Source organism: Dermacentor variabilis, chromosome 10, assembly GCF_050947875.1.
Source record: "Dermacentor variabilis isolate Ectoservices chromosome 10, ASM5094787v1, whole genome shotgun sequence".
Classification (NCBI taxonomy): Eukaryota; Metazoa; Arthropoda; class Arachnida; order Ixodida; family Ixodidae; genus Dermacentor; species Dermacentor variabilis.
In genome coordinates, this window is record NC_134577.1 from 84,179,318 (window position 1) to 84,205,079 (window position 25,762).

The 25,762-nt window shown below is 46.3% G+C and overlaps 1 protein-coding gene across 2 annotated transcripts in view; it reads left to right on the forward strand.

The window, feature by feature from the left end:
• LOC142560752 (multiple PDZ domain protein-like) overlaps positions 1 to 25,762 on the forward strand; it is a 311,252-nt gene that overhangs the window by 106,939 nt on the left and 178,551 nt on the right. For both annotated transcript variants that reach the window (XM_075673072.1, XM_075673073.1), the window contains exon 16: positions 22,746 to 22,869. In XM_075673072.1, the coding sequence (XP_075529187.1) occupies positions 22,746 to 22,869 (124 nt within the window). The remainder of the gene's footprint in view (positions 1 to 22,745; positions 22,870 to 25,762) is intronic.

The window sequence follows — 25,762 nt, forward strand, 5'->3', positions numbered from 1 at the left end:
GCTGTAGAGTGCATAAACAAGTCGGGAACAAGGTAAGTCTTGCCAAATCACGCTCTGGTGTTGAAATCATCCTGGGGGTTCTTTAGAAGGCAAGCAAACTGAGGCAAGCAAAGCAACAAGTGTTGCTCTAGCCGCATCTCAAATGTGATGCTCCCAGGTTGGTTCATGACAACATTGACTTTGGATAAAACAGATGGGGGCGCTGTTCAAGAAGGGGCCAAGTTCAAGTTGGGTAACTGCCTCATAAAAACAACAAATACTCAAGCTAAGGAAAGCATAGAGATGCTAAATATTTATTTATTTATTTATTTATTTATTTATTTATCGTACACTCTTTGAACTACCGTGGCCACTACAGAAAGAAGTGGTAAGAAAGCAAAATATGTGCAGAAATCATTGAAATTTTATCTTAAGTGATGTGGTAAATTGCGGTCTTGAATGAAGATTCATCTGGGATGTGAATGATGGAAATATTTTAGTTAATCAAGTGCTGCACTTAACATTCATTCTTGATCATTCTTAACAAAGGGAACAAGATGTGATCAGAAGCGAAGGCAGCGTTTGACTGATGCAGTGTGAACACGCTGCTTTCGCAGGGAGCTTGCAGTGCTTTACAAATTGAGCTTTGGCAGTGGCTGCCCCCGCTACACTTGCACGTTTTGCGGAGTTGCGTACAATATAAATTGGGAGGAACCAGTAATGAACACAGTACGCAGAGGAGTAGAAGTATGACCAGCTTGTCTTACCGTAGTTGTCCTTATTTGTGTATAGCATTCGCTGCTGGTTCCCTTCAATCCAATCGTGCACCAACTGGCCCTGCTCTCTACGCTGTCATGTGCTGTATAGTCTGTTCTTGAAGGGAAGGCCTACCTGGTAAACGGTGTAATTGCAACATTTCTTCAACTTGATTGCAGAAAAAAAAAATGATGGATGTGTTGCATTCCAGGTGTACATCTACGCATAAAATAATTTGCATGCCTTTCTGTCGTGTGTCACTAGTATCAGTGGTGGAACACTTACTGGACGTTCCCTCAAAGAGGGGACTATTGCACGTGCGTGTGCCATTGCAGCCTTGGAAGTGTTGGCCAACGTCACTCACTGGTTTGAGTGTCTGTTAACTGTAATAGTAGCTGCTGAACCATTAGCTGACAAATCAGTTTTGTGGAAATATGCAAGGCAGATTATATTTCATGAAAGGGAAATATTTTCATCTATCTGATCGCTGCACGAAGCTACGAAGGAAACTAAAACAGGTGCCTCGGAAAGAAAGCTTCAAAGTTTAAGAAAAATTTGTGCCGGTCAGGGAACCGAGCTCGGGACCAACGCCCTTTCCACCAAGATCACTCTACCATATGAGCTAACTAGGAGGCTACGAGATTGCAGAGCGAGGCCAGATTAATAACTTTAAGCACCAGGGTGCTGGATATAGCAAACCACTTTTGCACAAATCTGTGAAGTGAACGAAGTTTCATAAGGTGTGAATATTGGCATCCTTCGGAGAATAGCACAGAGGCTGCCGAACAATTTGTAGCTTTGTGTTCCACTCGGGCAGATGACAAAATTTCCCTAGCATTATTTGACTACTGTGCATAATTGTCAGTGCTTCCTTAGCCCTGACAGAGGCAAGTCTCCTTGTCTAAACATTCACCCCTTGTTCTACTACTGTGTTAATTACGAATGTGTTACCTGCACCTATTGCACCTACCCACACACCTACACCTACTGCTCACCTTCAGCAATACTTTGAGGAGCTGCAAGATGGCTTGTTTCGCATGCATCTTGTTGCAATCTAGCAGTCCATCCTTGTTAGATACAATTGCTACTTCACTGTGCCATGAGTGATGCCAGAAGAGGAATGTGCAATACATTGACGGCTTATTGGGGTCTGCTGAAAATTGTTTGGAATTCGATAGACATTTTGTTCACAAAACTGGTAATTCAGCAAAAGTTATTCAGGAATTCCTAGGAGTTTGTTTTGCCAAATGACAGAATAAAAGAAACAGACTTGGCTCACTGGTAGCAGTGGGCTTTGAACCCGGTCTATAGTGCGCAGAAGCCGCCGGCACTGACTACTGACTGAGTACATCATGCTCCCTAAAGGGACTTTAAAGAGAAAAGTTATTGGAGCTGTATTAGTAAATTATCCTTCTACAATAGAGATCTATAGCTTGTCTGGTAAAGGCAGGTAGATTGGGCGTTTTGTCAGTTTGGTGGAGATGTAAACATGAGCAGCACAAGTGGTGCAGCCACCCGGTGGCGCAGAGCTCATCCAGGCAAACAACCAGAGCTAATATTGCAGTAACCAAGTGTATTCTACTTCATAGCTGGTGCAAATTTTTTACAGCAGCATAATTCATGTCACTATTTGGCGCTCCTGAAAATTTATACCAACAGCAAGGCAGAATACACTTGGTTACTGCAATATTGTTGTTTGTTTGTTTGAAACTTTTATTAGAGAGGATGGCCTGTGTCCTAATATGGGCATAAGGGATCAGGTGAAAGGAAGGATGCCTGCCTCCTTAGCGTAGGCAAGCAAAACGTCAATTCTTCTGGTGGTGTCTCCTTGTGGTGCGGCCCAGTGGCCATACGATACCACCCTTAGAGGCCCGGTGTGCTTGTCCCCAAGGCTGGCTGTAGCACACAAGTGGGAGGAACAAAAGGGGGATTGCCCAACTGCCCTGCGATCAATGTCGATCTCAAACTGCAATATTAGCCCTGTGCTTGTCTGGTTGAGCTCTGTGCCACTAGGTGGCTGCGCCTCTGGGGCTGCTCTTGTTTACACCCTTGCCCGTCCGGTGATCTACCTGCACTTTCCGCATCTGCAGGAATACCAGACGCACTAACTAACCACTAACTAACCACTAAGCACTAACCAACTCTGTTTTACCAAGAAAGCCGTACATGCCATATGAAGAGGCCTGTTAACTTAGCGCAAAAGCAAAAAACAGATAGCGATGCCACCTTGAAGTTTCCGCACCATCCCACCCTGATTTCATAGATTTTGACGCTGTGTGCTTGTGTGTAATTAATGTTTTATTGGTAAAGATAGACTAATTTGTATTCTGAAAGAGGCAAACTCTAAACTTGGCAAACTTCAAAAACTTCTGCAGTAGCAAAGTGGCCGAAATATGACAGCGTATTGAAGTCCGTAACGTCACACTGACGTACCTGCACTGGGCTTTGGCATAAAATTCAACTAATGGAATTCTGACCTTCATTCCTTCTTCTAATAGTCAACCTATTACTGTGAAATTAATGAAAATAGAATTTTGAATGTATGCAATATTAGGGTTTTTCTTGAGTGTCACCTTAAAAGACCCTGTATCAACTTTCTAAAGTAGCTACTTCTTCCTACTACTTACTACAGCTACCTACTCGGCATGTCAGAGATGTAATGGCAAAAGCAGCTGTGCTTATTGAAGTGGCAGTGGTTATGGTGTTCTGCTTCTGAGCATGAAGGCGTGAGTTTGACTCCTAGCTGCCACAGCTTCATATTGATGAGAGCAGAATATCATAATGGTCATGCTTAGATCTAGGTGCGCATTAAAAAAATTTCAGATGGTGGTCGAAATTTAACGGGGGCCTGCATAATGTAAAATTCCTTCCACTCGATTCTATTCCAGTCATATCATATACCGTCGACAGACCAGCTGGTCCCCATTATAAGGCGGGCGGAGCACCACTCTGATTAATGAAGTGCAACAAGGAATGGCATTGGAACAGAACTGTTACAGTATCCCAGCCCAGAGTCCTTCCCCCTCACCCCCCAATGGGCCGTCACCACAGTACTGCTTTGGGTGGTTTAAGCCCCATGAATTCTTCGAAAAGCAAAAGCAGCTACGAAAATTATTACGAAATTACTGAAGCTATTTATTAGTTTATTTATTTACAGTAAAAGCTCATTAATTCGAACCACAAGGGGAAGCCGCTTCAGTTCGAATTAACAAAAGTTCGAACTAACAAAAGTAAAGGAAAACAACAGTCCACTGCGATTTGGAAGCAGTAGGGCATGTAAGAAATTTAATGCTTGAAAAAGTCCGTGATCGTAGTCTGCCTTTTTTCCTTGAAGGCGACAGCTAGCACTTTTTGCTCTAACGAGCGAATGTGGCGGAAGGTCTCCTCTTTGCCTTCTTCAAAACTGAAGAAAAGGCAGGTAGCATTCAATCCAGCCGTGACCTGCGCAGTGGAGGGCCGCAGTGGCGCTTCGTATTCCTCCTCCTTGTTGTCACTAGCAGCGACAGGTTCAGCCCTTCTGACCTGAGAAATTGTCATCTGTCAGCGCAGCACACTTGCACGCTCAACTTGGAGCTTGGCCGGACCAAATCATACAGTTCGAATTATCCATAAATTTGAATTTTTGAAGTTCGAATTAACAAGCTTTCAATGTATTTATTTATTTATTTATTCAGGTACCTACAGCGCCCGTTGAAGGCATTTTTGTAGCGGAGATACAGTTGCAATACGTACATCGTCATGCAGATGATACGCTGTAAATAACAAACAATAAAAATACAACGCATTCCAATACTGAGCAAACTGATGACAAAAGAATCATGAAAGCAAGAAAGACATAAATATTGTCATATGAACAAGCGTATACAAAAAATTCAGAAACGCACAGTAACACAGCGCGCACACATAAAAAGAATTAATTCAACGAAAGGCGTGACAGTGCATTTTCAAAAGAAGATTGCAAGGCTAAGACAACTTCTTCTGGCAATTTATTCCAGTCATGCACTGTTTTGGGAAAAAATGAGTTTTTAATGACATTTATACGGCACTGGTATTCTTGAACCTTTAAAGAATGATCTAAACGGGAGGATATATAGCTGGGAGCTTTCATGTGTGAATCTTTAGCCAAACCTGTTGTGCCTAAAGAATATTGTAAAATAGCTTAAGTCTAAGGTATTTACGTCTGTCTTGCAATTGAGGCCAGCCCAAATTTTTGCACATCTGAGAGGAGCTTTTGTTTAAATCGTAGTTTGCGGACACAAACCTTGCTGCTCGTTTTTGAATTCGTTCAAGTTCGCTAATAAGTGTTTTTGTTTCATGGTCCCAAGTCGCACCACCATATTCTAAGATGGGATGCATGTTTGTCAAGTAGAGTGTCTCCTTCAAATCAGCAGGTGCCTGCTTGAAATTGCATTTTAGAAAGTTTAACACACGGCTAGCTTTGGCAGCAATATGGTTTACGTGGTCGTTCCAAGAAAGGTTGTTTGCGAAGATAACACCCAAGTACTCGTTATTCTTATCAAATGATAAGTTTTTGTCGCATAAAGAGTACTGGGTAGGTAATGGATGCTTTTTATTTGTAAATTGCAGAACTTTACATTTTGAAAAATTTAATGTCATGTTCCATGTTTTGCACCATGCCAAGACAGAGTCGAGGTCACTTTCATAGGAGTCACTTACACATGTGACGTCACGGTAAATGCAACAATCGTCAGCATACAATCTGACCCGACTGGAAACCCGGTCAACTATATCATTGATAAATATTAAAAAAAGAAGAGGGTCCAAAACTGATCCCTGGGGAACACCCGATAAGACTGCAATATCAGATGAACTTGCGCCTTCAAGAATAATGCGTTGCTTTCTACCGACGAGGTACGTTTCGAGCCATTTGAGCAGGGTGGGTGGAACTTTGAGGGTAGACAGTTTCAGTAATAATAAATTCTGTGCGACTGAACCAAAAGCTTTTTGAAAATCCAGAAATATGCAGTCAACCTGGTCACCATTGTTAATTCAAAAAGCAATATCGTGAGCAAACTCTATCAGTTGCATATTGCTAGAAAATCCCTTTCTGAAGCAATGTTGCAGTGGACAAAAAAAGTTGTTATCCTGGAGGTGCTTAAATAGATTAGTGTAAACAATGTGCTCTAGAGATTTGCATATGACACTTGTAAGGGAGATAGGCCTATAGTTTACAGTTTTTGTTTTGTCGCCACTTTTATGTAGAGGAACTACGTTGGCGCTTTTTCAGTCATCGGGCAAGGCGCCGACATCCATTGATTTTTGAAACAGTGTTACTAAAAAGGGAGCTACAGAAACTGCACAGTTCTTCAAGATGCAGTTCGGAATACAGTCAGGACCGGGTGCCATGTTTACCTTGAGCTTCTTCAACAGTAACACTATTCCATGTAGTGATAAATCTATGCCACTCATCTCCGTAAACTCATTCACAATATGTAAACCATTGGTAGGGCATGCTGATAGAGAAAAAACTGACTGAAGATAGATCCGAGCTATAGTTAGTCATCTATAATATCGGGAATGTTGTCTCTTACGTGGTGCTTATTTTTTACATACTTCTTTACATGCTTTGGTCAAAAACTTCCCAGAATACAGCTAAACAAAGGACTACTGTCCATTTCAATTTTGGGTGGCTTCCACTTTCGGGAGAGTTACAATCAGTCGGCCGAAGTGAACGGACGTGTTGTTGGTGCGCTCCGCAACTATCGAGACTACGCGACCTTCACCGACCGCCCTTGACCGCCCTTGCCCGGGCCACTTTCGCCGGGTGTCATATGGGAAGCGGCTTTCTCGCTGCTTCCCGCCGTTGTTATACTGCTTGGGACTTTTTTGTTGCTCCCCGCGCCTCTACAGCTCTGAAGCAGTTCCAACGCGGCTGCCCCTGCCGGGGCCATAGCTGCCTTGGCATGTTTTCTACACCATGAACCAAGAGCGCCAAGCGACCAGCTCTTCCGAGGCCCATGTTCTAAACGGGCGTGCAAAGGGCCTTTGGCCGATTCACCGCTCTGTTTCGATGGAGCATTTATCTACCGCAACGTCATTTTCCAACGAGCAGAAGACGCAATCGGCGACGGAGAACACTGCCGCGCGTTCCTCGACAACAACGAAGACGCCCGAAGTGGATACCGCGGGAGTGGCCGCCGATCTCATCGTCGCCTATTTTCCCTCCCAACAACAAGAGGTAGACACTCCGACCGGGGAAAGGATGGAGGAAGATGCTACCCCGAACATTTACGACGACAAAACTGACGACGACACAGGTGGCTGTTGGAAGACAGTCATACATAAGCGATGCATCCGTCAAATGCATGCTAAGACACAACACTTCGAGAACATCTTGGGCATTCCGGACGCTTCCCAGCCTACCGTACGCAAGCGCAGTCGGAATCAGAACCTGCCTCCACTTCCTTTGCATGATGAAAAGATAATTCTGCGGCCTCATGGAGGACTTTGCCTCGATAAGTGGACGTGCCCAGAACTCGCCAGTGCTCTATGGAGTGCAGCCGGCTTGACCACCGACGATCGTCAGGACATTATATTCTAACTGCGACCTCAGCAGAACTTGGCAATCATCAGCACACCCCAGTCACACGTAGCCGACGCATTGTACAAGGTGAGGGAGCTGAACCTTGGTCAGCGGGTCTATCCCACCACAACATATTTTGCGGCCCCAGACAACTCATGCAAGGGAATTGTTCCTGGTCTTTTGCCCGGAACACCGTCTTCCAAGCTAGTGGATGAGCTTTCGGCACCTGGAACTCAAATACTTCAAGCACGAATGATGGGTCAAACCAACGTTGCGTTGGTAACATATGAAGGACTTAAAGTGCCTCGCTACGTGCATTTCTATGGTGCAGAACTCCGCTGCTACCCCCATCGACCCCGCCAACTGGTCTGCAAGATATGTCACAAGCTCGGCCAATGGGCTGATTACTGTCCTACGCTGCACGTGGTCATTTGCGTGACGTGTGGGACTGACAACCCCACCTCGTCACATCCGTGCACCCCACACTGCAGATCCTGTGACGGGACCCACCCTACAGCGGATCCAAACTGCCCGTGGCGTGCTAGGCAGACACTGAACAAAGCTTGGGTGCGGAAAGTTTTCGAGAAAGAGCAGCGTGAACTCCAACCCTCCAGCGACCCGACCACTACCACAGATACGGCGGAGACCCGAACGTCGCACGCCCCAACGAAGGAGACCAGACAAGACCGGTTGGAGACCCGTTCGAGATCCCGTCGCAAGTTCCGGACCCGCTCCAAGTCTCGGTCCCGATGCCGCGAGGCATCGGTGCGCCCCCCAAAGAGGCGCCCTCCTTCCCCTTCTTGCCAACAACCCTACAAGAAGGCCCTGCAGACCAACGCCCCAGCCAAGGTGACCCTGGTCCCTTCAGGGGTGCAGCGGACCCCGGAGAAGAAAACAGCAATGGAGGCGCCTCGGGAGGTAGGTCGGGTGGAGGGTCCCCCACAGCTCGCTCCGCCCTGCAAATCTCTCCCTACCCCTTCCCCTATTACCTATTCAAATCCCGATTCTCTAATAGAAATAGCCCGCCTACGTCGTGACATGGAGGCGTGCTGTGAGCGCCTGCAAAAACAAATGGACGCGCTGGTGGCAGACATGAGCACTAGTATGCAGGCGGCTCTGGACAGGATAGAACGCCAAATGGAGGCCCTTCAAATAGGGATTACAGAGCAAGTGAAATCATGTATAGAGTGCACTTTCGCACGCATGTAAGTTCCTGAGCTTAGCGGTAACAACGAAAGCGCGCTTTCCGACCAAGGCTCTTGGCCGCAGCCTTCAAATGTGGGCACCCGGCGCCCGCATCCCTATGCACGACCGCCTGCTTCCTGTCGCAATGATGATGGCGCCGCGTAATGCGGAGCAACTAGTGGTGTGGCAGTGGAATTGTAGGGGATTCTGCCGAAAACAAGGTTCCCTACAGCAGTATATTGCCACATCCACAAACCCTCCCGATGTCATCCTCTTACAGGAAGTCAATTGCACCCCTTCTTTATTCGACTGCAGCACACTCTCGGGTGTCTCTCCTCTTGTGGGAGCCTTAGTTTCGAAACAGGTTACATGTCGCATGCATACCACTAACATTGACATTCCTCACCAAATATTGGAAATAATTACGCAAGGTAAACGCAGCAAGAGTCTGTTTATACTCAATGCATACAGTTCCCCCCGTTCGCGAACGCACTGTTTTCAGCACCTACTAACAGAATTTGGTAGGTTTGGACGGGTTTGTGGGGTGGCTGGCGACTTTAACGCTCCGCATACTGCATGGGGTTATGTTAAATCGCAGGCTAAAGGGACCCGCTTATGGAATGCCATCTGTAACATGAGATACTCACTGCTTACCGACCCAGAGCACCCCACTCGGATAGGCAACAGCGTATCTTGTGACACCTGCCCTGACCTTACCTTCGTGCGCAATACTGGCCCAGTCGTTGCGCACGGGCCTTTAGAGGAGCACCTTGGTAGTGACCACTATATCGTGGCGACCACCTTGTCATTACGGGGTGCGCGCAGGCCCGAGCAAAATGTGCGAATAACGGATTGGGCGAAATTCGGGGAACGTCGCCAGGACCCACCTGAGTGCCAAGGGTACGAACGCTGGCTTGACTCTCTCGCACTAGATCTAGAGGCCACCATGAGCACACTGTACACCACAACCGAGACACCAAACATAGACCCGCATTTACTTCATCTTTGTAACGCCCGCGAAGGGTTGACACGACGATGGAAACGACAACGCCTCAACCGCAAACTTAGGGAACGTATAGATCAAATTACACGGGAATCTCAGGAGTATGCTGAGATCCTTACGAGGAATAACTGGCGAGGATTTTGCGGTCGCCTCTCAGGCACATTGAGCACAGCAAAAACGTGGTCGATTCTTCGCTCACTCACAGATCCCACCACAACAAAAGGAAAAACATTTCAACAGCTGCACATCCTAATGCACGAGTACAGGGACCATGTCTCGATACAGGGACCATGTCTCGACACTCCTCAGAGAGCTAGAGAAGCATTTCATACTCACAGGCCCGCTGCCGCAGTACCCTGACTATCCTTATGTAGGCGAGGCGAACGAATTGCTCGATGCAGACATCACATCTGACGAGGTGCGGGTGGTCCTACAAGACCTACGCCGCAACACGGCACCGGGAGCCGACCACATCCGATTCGCCACCCTTCGTAACCTCAGTGACGCAGATATTAACCACCTCACCCATATCTTCAATGATTGCTGGCGCAAGGGCATGCTTCCCCAAGCATGGCGACATGCCTACATCACACTGATCCCCAAACCGGGCAAGCCTGTTAAGGTTGAAAACTTACGATTCATCTCCCTAACATCCTGCATTGGTAAGCTCATGGAGCATGTACTCTTGCGACGTCTGCAGCCCTTCCTTGAAGAAAAATCATTCTTTTCTAACTCTCAATTCGGATATCAGGCTCATCTGTCTGCCAGAGATGTGCTTTTACAATTGCGGAAGGAAGTCATAGGACCTCCGTCGTCCGCCCAAACGAGAGCACTCATCGCCTTAGACCTAAAAGGGGCATTCGATAATGTTGAACATGACCTCATCCTTCCCAATGTTGCACATTCACACTGTGGAATTCGTATGTACAACTACATCCACACATTTCTTCGAGAATGCACAGCCACTGTAGGAATGCGACCGCATCGATCCAGTACAATTCGCCTTGTTAGACATGGGACACCCCAGGGCTCAGTTCTTTCCCCTACTCTATTCAATATTGACACGTGTACTTGTTTGTCTTTATCGGGTGACACGTTTTACCACCTAACAAATGTTATCGCACAGTGCAGGACGCGCCTGCATGTATCGGAAGTTTCTGGAATGTTATCTATGCTTCTATCTGCTGTCTCTGACTGAACCTTGTGTAATCTGATCGCATGTGTGTGCGACGCAAATAATGTAGAACTTTGTGGAACGCACACGGGTGCCAGCGATTACTCTGAAACATTCGACGAGTGATGTATAAACGCCGACGCGCTTGACCCGCTGATCAGATTTTCGACGATCGCCGACTTGGTTCGCCGCTGTCGTTGTGCTATAAGTGTAGCCTGTTTTTGTGGGCACAGGTTCGCCCAATAAAAGTTGGTTTTGTGTTTCACAGTATTGCTACTGTGTTCTTCAATGTCACCACCACGTGACATCTGGTGGAGGTGCTTGTGCGTTCATGTACCGAACGCCCCCGCAAAGCCGCAATCCAAGCCCGAAGCCCGACGACAAAACCAACATCGCCCAAGACCAGCATGCTAGCCGCAGACTGCAAGGACTGCCCCCAGAGCACGGACTTCTACCCGAGACGACAAAGAAGATCGTGGTCAAGACTACCCCAATGGCTGCCCCAGCGTCCCCCGTTATCCTACACCAACCTCGGGACCCACCGACCTTCCATGGAGCAGCGACTGAAGACCCGGAATCCTGGCTGGAGACCTACGAACGAATTGAGACATTCAACAACTGGGACGCCGACGACTAGCTACGGCATGTCTACTTTGCCTTAGAAGACGCCGCCAGAACGAGGTTTGAGAATAGGGAGTCGACCTTGACAACGTGGGACCTGTTCCGTAGCGGCTTCCTACGCACCTTTACAAGCGTCGTGCGCAAGGAAAAGGCCGAAGCTATGCTGGACACCCGAGTGCAGCTACCAAACGAGAATGTTGCCATCTTTACGGAAGAAATGAGCCGTCTATTTCGCCACGTTGACCCTGAAATGCCCAAGGAGAAGAAACTCCACCTACTCATGCGTGGTGTGAAGGAGGAACTTTTTGCCGGAATGGTACGAAGCCCACCAAAGACCGTCGACGAGTTTCTTCGCGAGGCCGCGAGAAGACACTCGAAAAGACATCGAGAAGACACTCGAGATGCGAAACCTGCAATTCGACTGCCGCCCGAACTCTACAAGCTACGCGGGAGTTCAGTCACTGCCCACCGACGACCTGCGCGAGACTATCAGAGCGGTCGTGCGGGAGGAGCTACAGAAGCTGTTCCCGTCATCACAGCCTCAAGTGGCTTCGATTGCCGACGTCATACGTGAGGAGCTCGAACAACAACTCGTAGTAGCCCCTAAATCGCTGCAGCCTCAGCCGCAAGTGATGACATATGCTGCCGTTGCCCGCCGTCAAGGTCCCCCTCCGCGACCGCGCCAGGGCCCTGTAACGCCGCAATTCCGTCATTCACCACCGCCGCCAGCACGCCCACCCGTCACCCAGCGCACTTACGCGAGGAAGACGGACATTTGGTGAGCCCCCGACCACCGCCCGGTCTGCTATCACTGCGGAGAAGCCGGCCATGTGTACCGCCGATGCTCATACCGCAACTTGGGACTGAGAGGGTTCGCTGTCAACGCGCCGCGTCCACAGCTTGGGGAGCACCCGCGTGACATCGCCGATTACCTAGCCGCCACTCAGTGGAACTCTCAACGACCGTCCCGTTCGCCGTCACCAGGCCGCTGCCTGTCGTCGCAGCGCCGTCCATACACTGGCCCAGCCCGGGTCCCGTCAGCGAGCTCATATCTGGAAAACTAAAAGCAGCAACAGATGGAGGTGCGGTTGCTGTTCGTTGAACTGACGAAGATCCTCCACCGTGGACGAAGACACCGAAGAAACTAACTCGGCGACATAACATTACGCCACCGTCCCGACGAAGTCTGGAAGCAAAGAATACGAAGACGAAAGACGACCTGGCGACGTGACGTTCCAGCTTCAGTTCAGCACAACGCAGCCGTGATCCGACGCCGAGAGCTAACTGCAACGCCAGACAAAGAACCGCTAACCTCGACGCGCTTCTTGTTGGCCACGCAATTACCGCCTTAGTGGACACAGGGGCCGATTACTCTGTAATGAGTGGACACATCGCCGCCCAGTTGAAGAAAGTTAAAACTGCATGGGAAGGCCCTCAAATTCGAACCGCTGGAGGACACCTCATTACGCCGACTGGAATCTGCACGCAAAAATTACCATTCATGACCGGACTTACTCTGCCACCTTCGTTATCCTCCAACAGTGTTCACGAGACGTCATTCTCGGCATGGACTTCCTGAACCAACACGGTGCAATCATAGACCTGAAGTCAAAATTGATGACGCTGTCTGAAGATCGAGCAATACCACGCCTTGAGTGTGCTCGAAGATCAAGTGAGCACCCGCCTCGCTCGAGCATTGTTATTTCGGTCGGCACAGAAATACCCGCTGGCGTAGAAGGCGTCATAGAAGGTGCCCAACGTCTACTGCTCGACCGTGGAATTTGCGTCGCTAGAGGAATCGCTCGACTGCACGGAGGGAACGCGAAAGTGTTGCTGACAAAATTCAGCCAGGAGTTCAAGCACATCAACAAGGGCACGACGATTGCATACATCGAGGAAATTCAGGAAACCAGCGATGCGTTTGTCCTCTCTGATTCTGTCGCATCTACCCGACGACAGTCGTTCTCGAGCCAGACTTCGATATAAATCCAAGTCTCCCCGTGATTAAGCAGCAACAGCTCAGAAGTCTGCTTCGATGATACAAAGACTGCTTTTCGACGTCATCGAGGATTCGACAAACACCAGTCGCAAAGCATCGCATCGCAAAAGTTAGTTTTGTCTTTCACAGTATTGCTACTGTGTTCTTCAACGTCACCACCACGTGACAATATCGCGCTCGCAGGGCTCCCCCGGCTACTTGACCAGATCCCTGATGTCGCCCACGCTATTTATGCGGACGACATTACTATCTGGTCGACACTGGGTTCCGACGGAGCCATCCAGGACTGGCTGCAGCAAGCAGTCGATAAAGTTTCCGAGCACGCGAGAAAATGCGGCTTAAGATGTGCTCCAGAAAAGTTGGAGCTCATAATCATTCGCCCCCGGAGCCGTTCCTCTACTCCCCCTATCACTGTGCACGTGGATGGCACACCGATACCACAGGTTAATCGTGCTCGTATCCTTGGCCTACACGTCCAAGCGGATGGCAGGTCAAACTACACTGTTTCCCGTCTATCCAGACAGATTGAGCAAATTCTGGCCATGATGCGGAGGGTCTCCAACAAGCGCTCAGGCCTTCAGGAAGAGGACCTGCTGCGCTTGGTGGAGGCATGCGTGATCAGCCGCCTTACATACCACCTCCCATTTCAGCAGTTGACCCAAGCGCAACAACTTCGCATAGACGCAATGATTCGCAAAGCGACAAAGCTGGCCCATGGCCTCCCAAAGTATACTTCCACATGCCGTCTCCTTAACTTAGGGACACATAACATACTAGGCGAGCTGCTAGAGGCACATTAGGTCAGCCATTGCCAGCGCCTCCTACTTACTCCTACTGGCCACCATCTTCTCACACGGCTAGGATACTCTGTCCCACCCCTTGAGTCTGAAACCCATCCAACGATCTTGTCGTCAGCGATACGCCAAGCACTAAGTATTCATCCATTGCCACGTAATATGCACCCCGAGCATAACAAAGGGCGGCGCAAAGCCCGTGTACGATACATTGGCCACATCCTTGCAAACATCCCGGAAACACATACTTTATACACGGACACATCACGCACTCAAGAGGGCTATACCTCGGTAGCTTTGGATGGCACCGAATCCCTGAGAGACTCTGCTGCAATGCACGGAACAAATGCCGCTTATGGAGAAGTTCTCGGTGTTGCTCTTGCAATTCGATACGCCATCCGTGTTCCTGAGGAAGTGTATATATTGACGGACTCGCAACAGGCATGCCGGGGATTCCTATCAGGACATGGCATCCCGAGAGCGGCGCACCAAATTCTCAAACAGATCCTGCAAAATACACCAACCACACCTCTACGCACCCACTTACTCTGGAACCCTGGTCATACCTCGCTGCCAGGTAACGAACGTGCACATGCGGTTGCCCGTGAAATTTCCCCCCGGGTGACTCGGCGTGGTGAGGCGACTAGTTCAGAGTGGGGGGATCCCTTGCTCCGTTACAAAGACATACTCCGTCATTATACATGCATTCGTCGCACCCACGCCGCACCACCGCCGTCCTTCTCGCGGGAGGAAGCAGTGGCATTACGCCAATTACTAACCGCAACTTTTCCAAATCTTGTCTCTCTCAATAAATTCTACTCACACTGTTATGCAGATCGTTGCCCTGGCTGTGGCAGCTCGCCCACAATCTTCCACGTCACGATTGAGTGCACTGCAAACCTCTTTCCTCCCTTGCCAACTCTCCTTTACCCCCTACGCAACAAAGAGCTGTGGGACGATGCCCTCCGCGATGGACCTCCCGAGGTCCTTCGAGCTGTGATACAACGGGCTCGAAACATCGCCGGAATCATCTTAGGGACCCTGGACTGAGGGTTCCTCCCACACTGCTCTCGCCATTCAAATATTATTAATAAAGATGTTTTACTCTCTCTCTCTCCACTTTCGGTGGCAGTTCTCAGTGCTGCAAATGACAGCATCACATTGCCGGTGCACCGAGCAAGTTATAACATGTCGTGATCGTAGAGTTTTATGTGTAGAATAACATAGGGGAAATAGGGTGCTGGTGTGCCTGCACATGCTGCCGGTACGGCTGTACAGCCAACACGTGAACCATGAGAAGCACATGCATACTTGCTAACTCTTTCAAAATTTTCATAAAGTTTACAAATTTGGACTTGTTCGATTTTGTAAATGTTGTGTAAGGATTCATAAAAAAAAAAAAAGAACATTCTGTTCGGGAAAATGTTTTAAAGCTCTTGAAAGATGGGGCTCAGCAAGATTACAGAAAAAAAGAAATGCACATAAAAAAATTGTGGCCGTACTTGCACGATATAAGCCAGAGAGTACTTGCATCAAGCAAGCTTATTCAGAACAGTTGCTTACGTATGCAGAATCAGCAACAGCTAGATTGCTGGGAAAGTCGCTGTGATCTGAAGACAACTTGTTGCTTGTCAGCATGTCCTGTTGTGAGTTTGTTTCTGCTTGTGTGTGACATTTAAAGGTGTGTGTGATTCCAAAAAAGGTGTCTACTCAAGGGAAACTTTTTTTAAAAGTTCGTGCTATTCATCCACCCCCTCTGATGTTTTCTTTTTTACAAATTTTCCAAGCTAAAGTTTCGGTACGTATGTGTGTGGAGGCCAACATCATTTTTTTTTCTGGCTCTTTTCTTTTTTTATATCTTGTGAAAATTGGCAGAAATGGTGCAGTTTGAAAACATTAAAAGCATTCGGTGTACTATTCTCTAAGCAGCAACTTGCAGAGCATCTAAGCAAGCAGATTTGGCAAATTGTTTAAACAGAATTCTCACTTAAATAGAACAGCAGCTGCTAAATTGGTTGGTTTTGCACTTTGGTAATTAAAAAAAAAAATGTAATGTTAATCGTAACCAAAATTTTCACAACTCTCTGTAAATGGAACCACAGAAGCAAACTCTGAAAGATATTTTCAGAAGCAGGGTTTTAAATAATTTTTTTTTGCAACACCTCTCTTCTGATGAGAAAGCCATCCTTAAAGAGTGGTGTAAAGAATTCCAGCAGGCAAAAGTTTGATAGATTTTAATGCACGGCATGTACAGACCTGGAAGCCTAGTGGCACCACCATTTTCCCCATAGACGCGACAACCCAAATTTCGGACGCCTTACAGCACGCCTTTCGATGATTTGGACTCCCCCTGCACCACCACATGTTATGTGGCCACTGACTGAGCTATATTATTGTTTTGATGCATCGTTGGGGCCTCCTCAAAACCAAAACTAGCAAATCCTAGTGAATCCAACGGCCATTGATCACACCCTAACCATGGGAGAAATTAGCTGCTGCATTCACTTCTTTATGCTTAACATGTCTAACAGCATTAAGATAGTAAACAAGAAGAAAGGTGGTTAACCGAGGGGCCCGATTTTTATTAGTCATATCATAAGAAGCCAACAAACACTGACACCAAGGACAACATAGGGGAAATTACTTGTGCTTAAAGGGACACTAAAGTGAAAAATGATTTCTTCTGCATCAGTAAATTACCGTTCTACAACACCAAAAATACCACTCTTACAATGATAAGATGTTTGGTCAGCCAGAAAAAGCGCAAGAATGAAATACGGGTGGCAACGCCTACTTAAGTTCCCGCACCTGGGGGCTGTGACGTCTTGTATTTTGATGGCATCTTCTAGGGCCTACTAATTATATATAGCGGCACAGATTGACTACATTGTGTTCTAAAGGAACCAAATATTAAACATGGCAAGTTTCGGGAACCTTTATTCAGCCAACGTGGCCCAAATGCGAAAACATACTTTGGAATCCCTGATGTCACACTGACGTACCGGCACTGGGGTTTCGGCGGGAAATTCAAACACCGATACTTGGACCTTCATTTTCTCATCTAATAATCAAACTATTTTTTTTTAAATGACTGCCTGTGGGGTTCTCAAACAGTGCTTCATTAGTCTAAACTGATTTATTGTTTCGCTTTAGTGTCCCTTTAATAAATGAAATAAAGAAACAATAAATTAATGGATAAATGAAAGTGGATGAAAAAGCAAATTGCCGCAGGTGGGGAGTGATCCCACAACCTTCGCAATAATTTATCGTTTCTTTATTTCATTTATTAAGCACGAGTAATTTCCCCTATGTTGTCCTTGGTGTCAGTGTTTGTTGGCTTCTTATGATAGCATTAAGATAGTATATGACATATAGTGCCGAACCTTTTCACTTCTTAGTAAATGGAACTGCTGCTAATAAGAACATATTTCTCCTGTACCTTGAGGTTCAGTTTAACAAGATTACACTGTACTACAATGTTTTATGTTGACATAAATAAAAGAAGCAAATTGTGTAAACGTAAGTTAACATAGTAAATGTGTCTGCGATAAATTTTCTGCTAGCTGCTGCGTGCAGAATTAGTGTATCAGTATCCGTGAAGAATTTAGCAGAAGTTGCAAAAGTGATGCTCTAGTAGTTTTGACACCTTTGCGTTTTCATGAATTTTAACATAAATGTTTTGACGTGAACAAAAAGTCTGCACTCTGGCAGCCAATAGAGCTTGAATTTCCTTTTAAATGCAACAGACTTCATCTGAATTGTCATTACAATTCAAATGCACGGTGCAACCCTAAGTGAAATGATTTCAGTCTCTAATTTAGGCTCTCTAGGCGGAGGCTCCAATTTTGTGTCGGTGTGGTGCCAAAGGGCTACTTTATACAACCAAGCTATTAGTTGTCTTTTTGTATCTGCTGTTAAACATTAAAGAAGTGTGATACTTGCACATTACGGTTCGAACATTTTTTGCTGACAGTAAATACGTATACTGTGGAACCTCATTATAATGCGCCGCATCCGGCATAAATGTACCTTTATTATATCCGAATTTAATTATTAGCATATAATTGGTTATACCGATGCCAGTGAGACACACTTTGAAATTGTTTCCTTATTTTCCAGTAATTTCTTATGTTCATGATTTTCATGTTTGACTGTATTACATAAGACACAAACAAAGTGAGTTAATTAAGCACACCTTAACCATTTAACTTCCTAGGTTCAGTTTTCTAAGAAAGTGTAAAAGATTTCCACGATTTTTTTTTATTTCAATGATTGACAGTTTCTCTAAATAAAGAGACTTTTCTTTAACAAACACGTAAGACTTGAATGTAATTATCTGAACAGTTGGTAGTAAAAGGAATTGAAAGGATTGAAAAATGTGTACAAGCTTTGAAACTGAAATGTATAAGAACTGAGTGGACAAGCATGGCTCATTTCTGACAAACAAGGCAGAGGAAGCTGGGGCTTGCACAAGTATGGCTCGTCTTTTGCAATATTGGCACAAACAGGTAAAACGAATACAGCTCGGGCTTGGTAGTGAAAGGTTAAACTTTTCAGTATTCGCCAAAAAATGGAACCATCTAATTCTCACTTGTTGAGGAACAAGTGAATGGCAGTCACTGACCAAGTCTGAAGAAGGATCCGGAATGCCAATCCTTCTTCAGGCTTGTTCAGTGACTCATTCACTTTAACCCATGCCTGACCGGACAGACTTTCGTCGAACCCTTGATTATGTTGAGGAACAGCTAAGAGATGAGAGTCACCTACTGCTGAAACATAATAGATCAGATAATTTGCATTGTTTCAGTTTTCTATTACTCTACATGAGAAAGCATCAATTTATGAAAGATATTGCAGACCCCACGCATTCTGGTAATTGATGTGACGCAAAGTATTGTGCAGGCAGCTGGTTATCCGGCACCACTAGGAAAGTGTTATGAGATGGACTAACATATTTGCGTAAGGCAAGCAATTGGGTGTGTCACACGAGCATCTGTGTGACGACAGGAGCAAGACAAAATGACGACAGTGACAACGATGGTGTGACAGTGACAACATGATGACTCATTTGTTGTACACCGGTGCAGGAATGATATGGTGTTTTGCTGCACAGGTCACAACATTAATCTCGTGCAGTGTTTATGCAGCACACTGCTCACACGGTATGCATAAATGCAAACACTAAATCCAGTAGATGCTCAGTGAGGGACATTGATGCAGCAGTGTCGCAAGGTCTAAGGCGATATTAGATGTTTGTTGTGGAAGAAGGATGGTGATGAGGGATATATTCACAAAGAAGTACATGTATCTAAATATAAGCATTCTGAAACGCTTGTGCCGCCGGGGCATGTACCCGGTGGCACAGAAGTGGAGAAAGCCCAAAATATGAAATGTAATAGAAGCAAGGAAGCTGTTGAATTTAATTTGCCTTTCTATTAAGAGATATGCTCAATTTAGAGACATCCGCGAGCTGACACATGTACAGGTTGTATCTCGTGATTTACTGTTTGTTTATGCAAAACATAAGTGTGTCCAGTGTACTCATTGTGTGTTAAAGTTTCGTGCTGCATGAGCTGGAGCACTTGGTGGCATATACCAGAATGCTGGAGGACAATTTGCTGGAACTCGCATCCAGCGTGCATTTAATGTTTATGTATATATCCACAAATACATCCAGTGAGATGCCAACTCACTGGCAGAGTGAACAAACCACAAAATCGTGGTTGGCTAGCTAAACATGTTCAGTTTGAAAAAGAAAGTTGAGGCAACCAAATTGCGACTTCGTTACTCAGAACCAAGGACAGATGTCCAAATTTTGTAAGCACCAACTGATAGAGTGTTGGAAGCGGGCAGATTTGTTTGTCAATTCAGAGTTTAGGCAACATGCTTGCAGCTTGGCATTGGGTGTCTCTTCATGAAACTGATTGCATGGAGAGTTTCTGAATACGCTGTTCAATTTGAACATAACTTATGCCCTAATATAAATTTAGTACATGAATACTTGCTTAAGTGATCATAATTAGCTGCTTGAGTGCACTACAAAAGAACATTCTAAGGTACTTGGTGTAGCTGTGAGCAATTTTCTTATTGGTTTCACCCTTCTACAAAGTGCCATTCTTTTCGTGACTGCTCAGTGGCTATAGCATCCTGCTGCTGAACATGAAGTTATGGGTTCACTTCCCAGTCATAGTGACAGCACATCTTGAAGGGATGAAATGGAAAAATGTGCCTGCACTTGGATTTAGGTGCATGTTAAAAAGGCCCCACGGGGGTCAAAATTATTTGTAGCCCTCCACTTAGTCTCTCATAGCCGCTATGTTGCTTTTGTGCATTAAACCAAAGGGATGAATGAATCAATCTGAAGTTTGGCTGAGGTCATGTGAAACATCTGGCATATACAGAACACTGCCTAGCAGTTTCCTGCTGGTTTCCAATAAAAGCTCTTTGCAGTTGGTGTTTTTTTGCAGTTGGTGTGAGACAAGCACAATTGTGCATGCTCCCCATGAAAGTGTTGAGCCCCTGAGGGGTTCTGTACACTGTACGCCAAGATTGTGCATCAAACACAAAAGCACTGATGAAAAATAATGATATTTGAAATATGTTGTAGAGATCTTGAAGCACTTCTGACTGGGCCTGTGCTTCAAGTTTAAATAATATGTGTGAGGTGTTTTGGTAAAAAGAGTTGGAGGGTAGACATCCGGGTATCTGCTTTAGGTGTCAGTTTGTCATGTAATGGGTTCACTTCTTTCATTGTTTCTTCGTGATGTTTTACATCCAGCATATATTTTCAAGTGGCTGGATGGGTGTCTTCCGGGTATGCTGGACATGAAATAGTCGGCGTTCTTATATCCTTCATTCCTGTAGGGAGTTATCGCAAGGAGTCTATAAGCCTGACACAACACATTGAAGAATTAAAACCTCTTAATCTGTACTATAGCACCACGAGAAGAAGGGAAACCGAAGGGCTCAATTTTGGTTAGTCACAGCCACACTAAGTGAGCAGACAATGAAGCCTTGTCATTGTCTCTTGGTTTCACATGACGTATGTCATAAAAAATGTAGCACTACACTTTTTACAATTCTTTGTGTGCAAACAATGCAATGAAAGTAAATTTTCAATGGACATAACTCATTGGCATCTGAAGGGGCTAAAATAGAAGTTTTTTTTACTGTGTCTTGTGCTTTCTTGTCTTCACCCCGGCCACGGCGGCCGCGTTTCGATGGGGGCGAAATGCGAAAACACCCGTGTGCTTAGATTTAGGTGCACGTTAAAGAACCCCAGGTGGTCAAAATTTCCGGAGTCCTCCACTACGGCGTGCCTCATAATCAGAAAGTGGTTTTGGCACGTAAAACCCCAAATATTATTATTATTATTCTTGTCTTCAAGGAACATATAGTTTGATGTCTCAAGGTTGACCTGCATTGAGCGGGTCAACTATGAGGTCAACTAATAGGTCTACTGGAAAGGAGGCAGGGGCTTTGTTCGGTACCAATTATAGTCCTCAAAACTGGTTTTATTAGCAAGTATTATGATGAGCATACTAAACACATAAGCCCTTCAAGCCTAACATAACCTCAGTGGTGCAACACCGGGACAATATGTTAGCTTTGCTAAAACAGGCAGGTAATGCTTGTTCTTTTCTTTTGCACGAGAATTACACAGGAGCCGCTGCATTGTTCGTGAAGTTCTGATAGAAATTGGCTCCACGAGAAAGAAAAACAATGCCCTGCATTGAAGAATTGTGGAAGTTGAAACAATTTAGAAGTATAGTTGAACTTGCCACTTGAAATCCAGCTTGGATGCAAAATAGCTGTTTGAGTATGATGTAAAAAAAATGTATGACCTTGAGTTGAGGCTATGCAGTCTAAAATGTGAAGAGGTTATGAACGTTCTGACAGATGTGATAAATGGGGACGTGGAATATTTTGGACAGCGCTTCTTATTGGAAAGGGAGGAACATATCCTGCGAAAACGAAACAACTTGGGACTAAGAATGAGCATAAATATAAAAATTTAAGTGCACAGCTGCAATTGTAAGTCTTTATAACACATGCGCACAAATGTACACAATGGCTCCGCCCTTGCTGCAATTTTCTTGTGGAACCCAAATTTTGTTGCCTTGCTTTTGTCAGCAAAGGGGTCCTAATGATTTGTAAAAGGGACCCAGTCTTCTTGGCTAGACCACGAGCCATTGGCCATCGTGGTTTGTTGTAACTCAAGTTGTTTTTCTTGAAAACACAAAAGATGGCACTGAAGCTTGTGCAAGTTGTCATGCAAAGATTGAGAAGCAAGCTAATAGCTGCCTACATTACAAATATACATCTTATGTGTGTATAAGTGGCCAAACAAGCAATATACAGTGTCGCTACACTTAAAGCTCTCATTTAAAGAAAACACATGCTCAACACTGATTATGGATGCATCACATTAAAGCCTGGAAAATCACTTTTTATCAATGGATTACTTGTATAACATGTCACATCATCAATATTTTTTTCCTTCAGAGTTTGAATAAATTTGTAAGCTATATATAATTCAGTTTTAAATAGCAGTGCTCTTTAAGAGTGCATCGTACTGTAAGCAATTCTTTACAAGGCTTCTTAGAAGTTTAAAGGAATGTGACATTTATTTAAGGCTAGTGGTCACTTTATGGCATTAACTTCTTTTCCGTGATGCTTTTCTCTTGCAGCTCGAGCGACCCGAGAATTCTATATCAGCCGACTCGGATGAAATCAGTGCCATTCAGCCGCCAGATGAGCTATGGAAGGCGTCTTCTGGGACCGTTGTTCTGCACAACACGGGCGGATCCCTGGGTGAGTCGGCACTGCAGTTTACAGGATCTCTAAATGTATCCTGTGTGCCAAAACATCGAAGGCCTCCTGCGGCCCTTGGGTACAGTCGACGACTGATTTTTCGGACGCCTAATTTTTTGGACATGCTTGACTTTTTGGACTTTTTCCCGGCCACAGGACATGCCTCATAAAGTCAATGTATTGCGTGGCTCAAAATTTCGGACATTCTAGGGAGGGCTGTTCGATTTTTTGGACTTTCCAAGTGTCAGCCGGGCCGACTGCCGCGCATTTTGAGCTGTGTCGCCGCCATCTTGTTTGTTTACATTTTCCTCCCGTAGCCTCGAAACCGGTGCCGGTCTTGCATGGCGGTTCCTCAGCTGTTAGGACGCTGGATTGAGGCTATATGCTAGCAGCTTCTGCTTCTGCAACTGCGTCACTGCCGTAACGTGATGCTTTCTTTTTCCCTTTCTTCCTTCGATTGCCTGTTTGAGTTTGCCGTATGTTGACGAGCTTAGTGAGCAGGCCAAGTCGTGGTCGTGCTGTGGAGACGCGAAAACCACATTCTGTCGCATGAAGAAATCACTCACCAAGTGCTTGCAGAGTCCAAGAATGATGACGACAACGACTCTCCTGCAGCAGTGCGATCGACACAAGCCGAGCTGATGCAAGCGGCCACAGCTCTTTCGTCGGCTTACAAAAGAGAGTCGGCGAGAGAGAGAGTCGGCGAAAGAGAGTCAGTGGCTTACGCGACGACTCTCGCCGAAATTCAGGCGGACCTGCTTGCACGCAAGCGAAGCATGGTTCAGAAGACCATTAATCACTTTTTCCAGCCTCTAACTCAATAGTAAGCAATAAATTGAGCTTTTGGGGGGCACATTTGTTTTTTCGGATAGCCTGATTTTTCGGACATTTTTGCAGTCCCTTGAGGGTCCGAAAAATGGCTGTGGCTTAGCTAAGGTTAAGCCCAGGATGCGAAGCATACTAGCCTTTATTTTAGTTGTTGAACCACTGTTTAGCCTGGTGAACTGCTGTTGCTTGGCTATATTTGGTTCGGCTAGACGAAGAAACAACTCATGCGTTACTCTGCATCGCCTTCAAGAGTGGAACGCGACAGCGTTCCCGTCGACCCGCCAAGGGGTGTAAGACAATGGGCTACGGCGCAGCGACTACGCGCCCCGCATTGGACGCGGTGAGCGTCGAGCAACGCAGCGTTCGGCGCGGCAACGAAATGTGCGCCTGAGCAAGCGACGCACGCCTGAGCCTTAGAAACAGCTCGTTTCTAAGGCAACACCGCATTCACTTGAGGCGCTTTTGTACCGCTTTGAAGCATCGTACTCGTGGCGCAGTGGTAGCGTCTCCGTCTCACACTCCGGAGACCCTGGTTCGATTCCCACCCAGCGCATCTTGCAAGAGTTGAGCCAAAGCCACCTAGAAACAAGCGCAGCTGCTTATATACCGCCGCGAGCGACGGCGCGAGTTGGAGCCCCGTTTCTCCTCTGTCGTGAGGTCACGGTGTCACGTGGTGAGTGAGTGAATAAACTTTATTGTAGGTCCGGCGAGGACGCGAACTCGTCGCGCACCCGGCTAGTCCCACGTCGGGACCGGCAGATCTAGTCCACCGGCCCGGTCGCGGGCACGCCGGACGGCCAGGATTTGCTGGTCTGTACGAGCCGAAGCGAAACGGCTTGCGCCCTATTCAACTTGGGGTGAGGGGGTGGAAACACCCTTCTTGACATGTAGAAATATTTAATAATCTCGTTGTGAGTAGCGTCACGTGGTCAGCCTTGAAGGCGACTGCGCGAGTTGGAGCCCCGTTTCTCCTCTGTCCTGACGTCACGGTGTCACGTGGTATTGAAGGCGACACCGCCGCGCCTGAGGAGCTGGGTTGAGCTCTAGTAATATGCTTCGCATAAAATCGGTCGTCGACTGTACTTCACTTCACCCTGGTGCCACGTAGCGAGTGCTCTTTGTTCTGTGGAGCAGTGAGTGCTACTAATAACACGAAAGGACACATTAGGCAAGGACAACAAGGCACAAGCTGCCAACTGGTTTATGGTCAATGAGACATTGCCCATGTTCTGGTGGCAGTCATGTAAGCATGTGGAGAAGCCTGGCTCTCCCTTCTCTTTTTTGTTGTCTTTCTAACCTAGGCACTTGTGCATGCTCACCTGACCCTGACCCATATGCGGGCAATATTTAATCGGCAATAAACCAGGTGGTAGTTCACACATTGGCGTCCTTGTCTGGCGTGTCTTTTCGCATTACTAGTTGTACTCACTTTTATTTAGTGTATTACAAGATGAATGAACATCAACTAGCCAAATTTCTTGCTTTACTCGGCGGGTCCTCTGTTGCATGGGCTTACCTCTTGGTAAACTTGCATGTGGTTAAAACACTTCGTGGCAGTGGCTGTAAACTGCCATACAAGTGACTTTTCGAACAACAAAAGAGTGAAACCTGTGCAAAACTCTCGTCAGGTCAAAACTCGAATATGGCTAATGTATGTGGGATCCTTGTTCTGCTCTATCTTCTTCCCTTCAATCATTTCAAACTCGATATTTTATTGTGCCGGCTACGCCACAGCATAAACATGTCAACAACCAAGCATTCTCTCCAGCTACCTGGCTTAGCAATTAGGCGGAAAGGTGCTTGGCTGTGCCTTTTTTATAAAAATCTTTTATCATATTCCAGAGCTAAAACATGAACTTGTCACTACCCCTTTATACATTTCCTCCTGCGTTGATCACAATCTGAAAGTCTATGTGCCCAGCCGCCATACACTCTAGTGTGCAAATTCCTCCATGTCTCTGACTGCCTCTGACTGGAACCACATCCCTGCCTCCATCGCTAGCAATCCCGATGAGTCTTCATTCAAGACTGCCATTTCTGCATTGTTATTTAAGAGCTAACCACT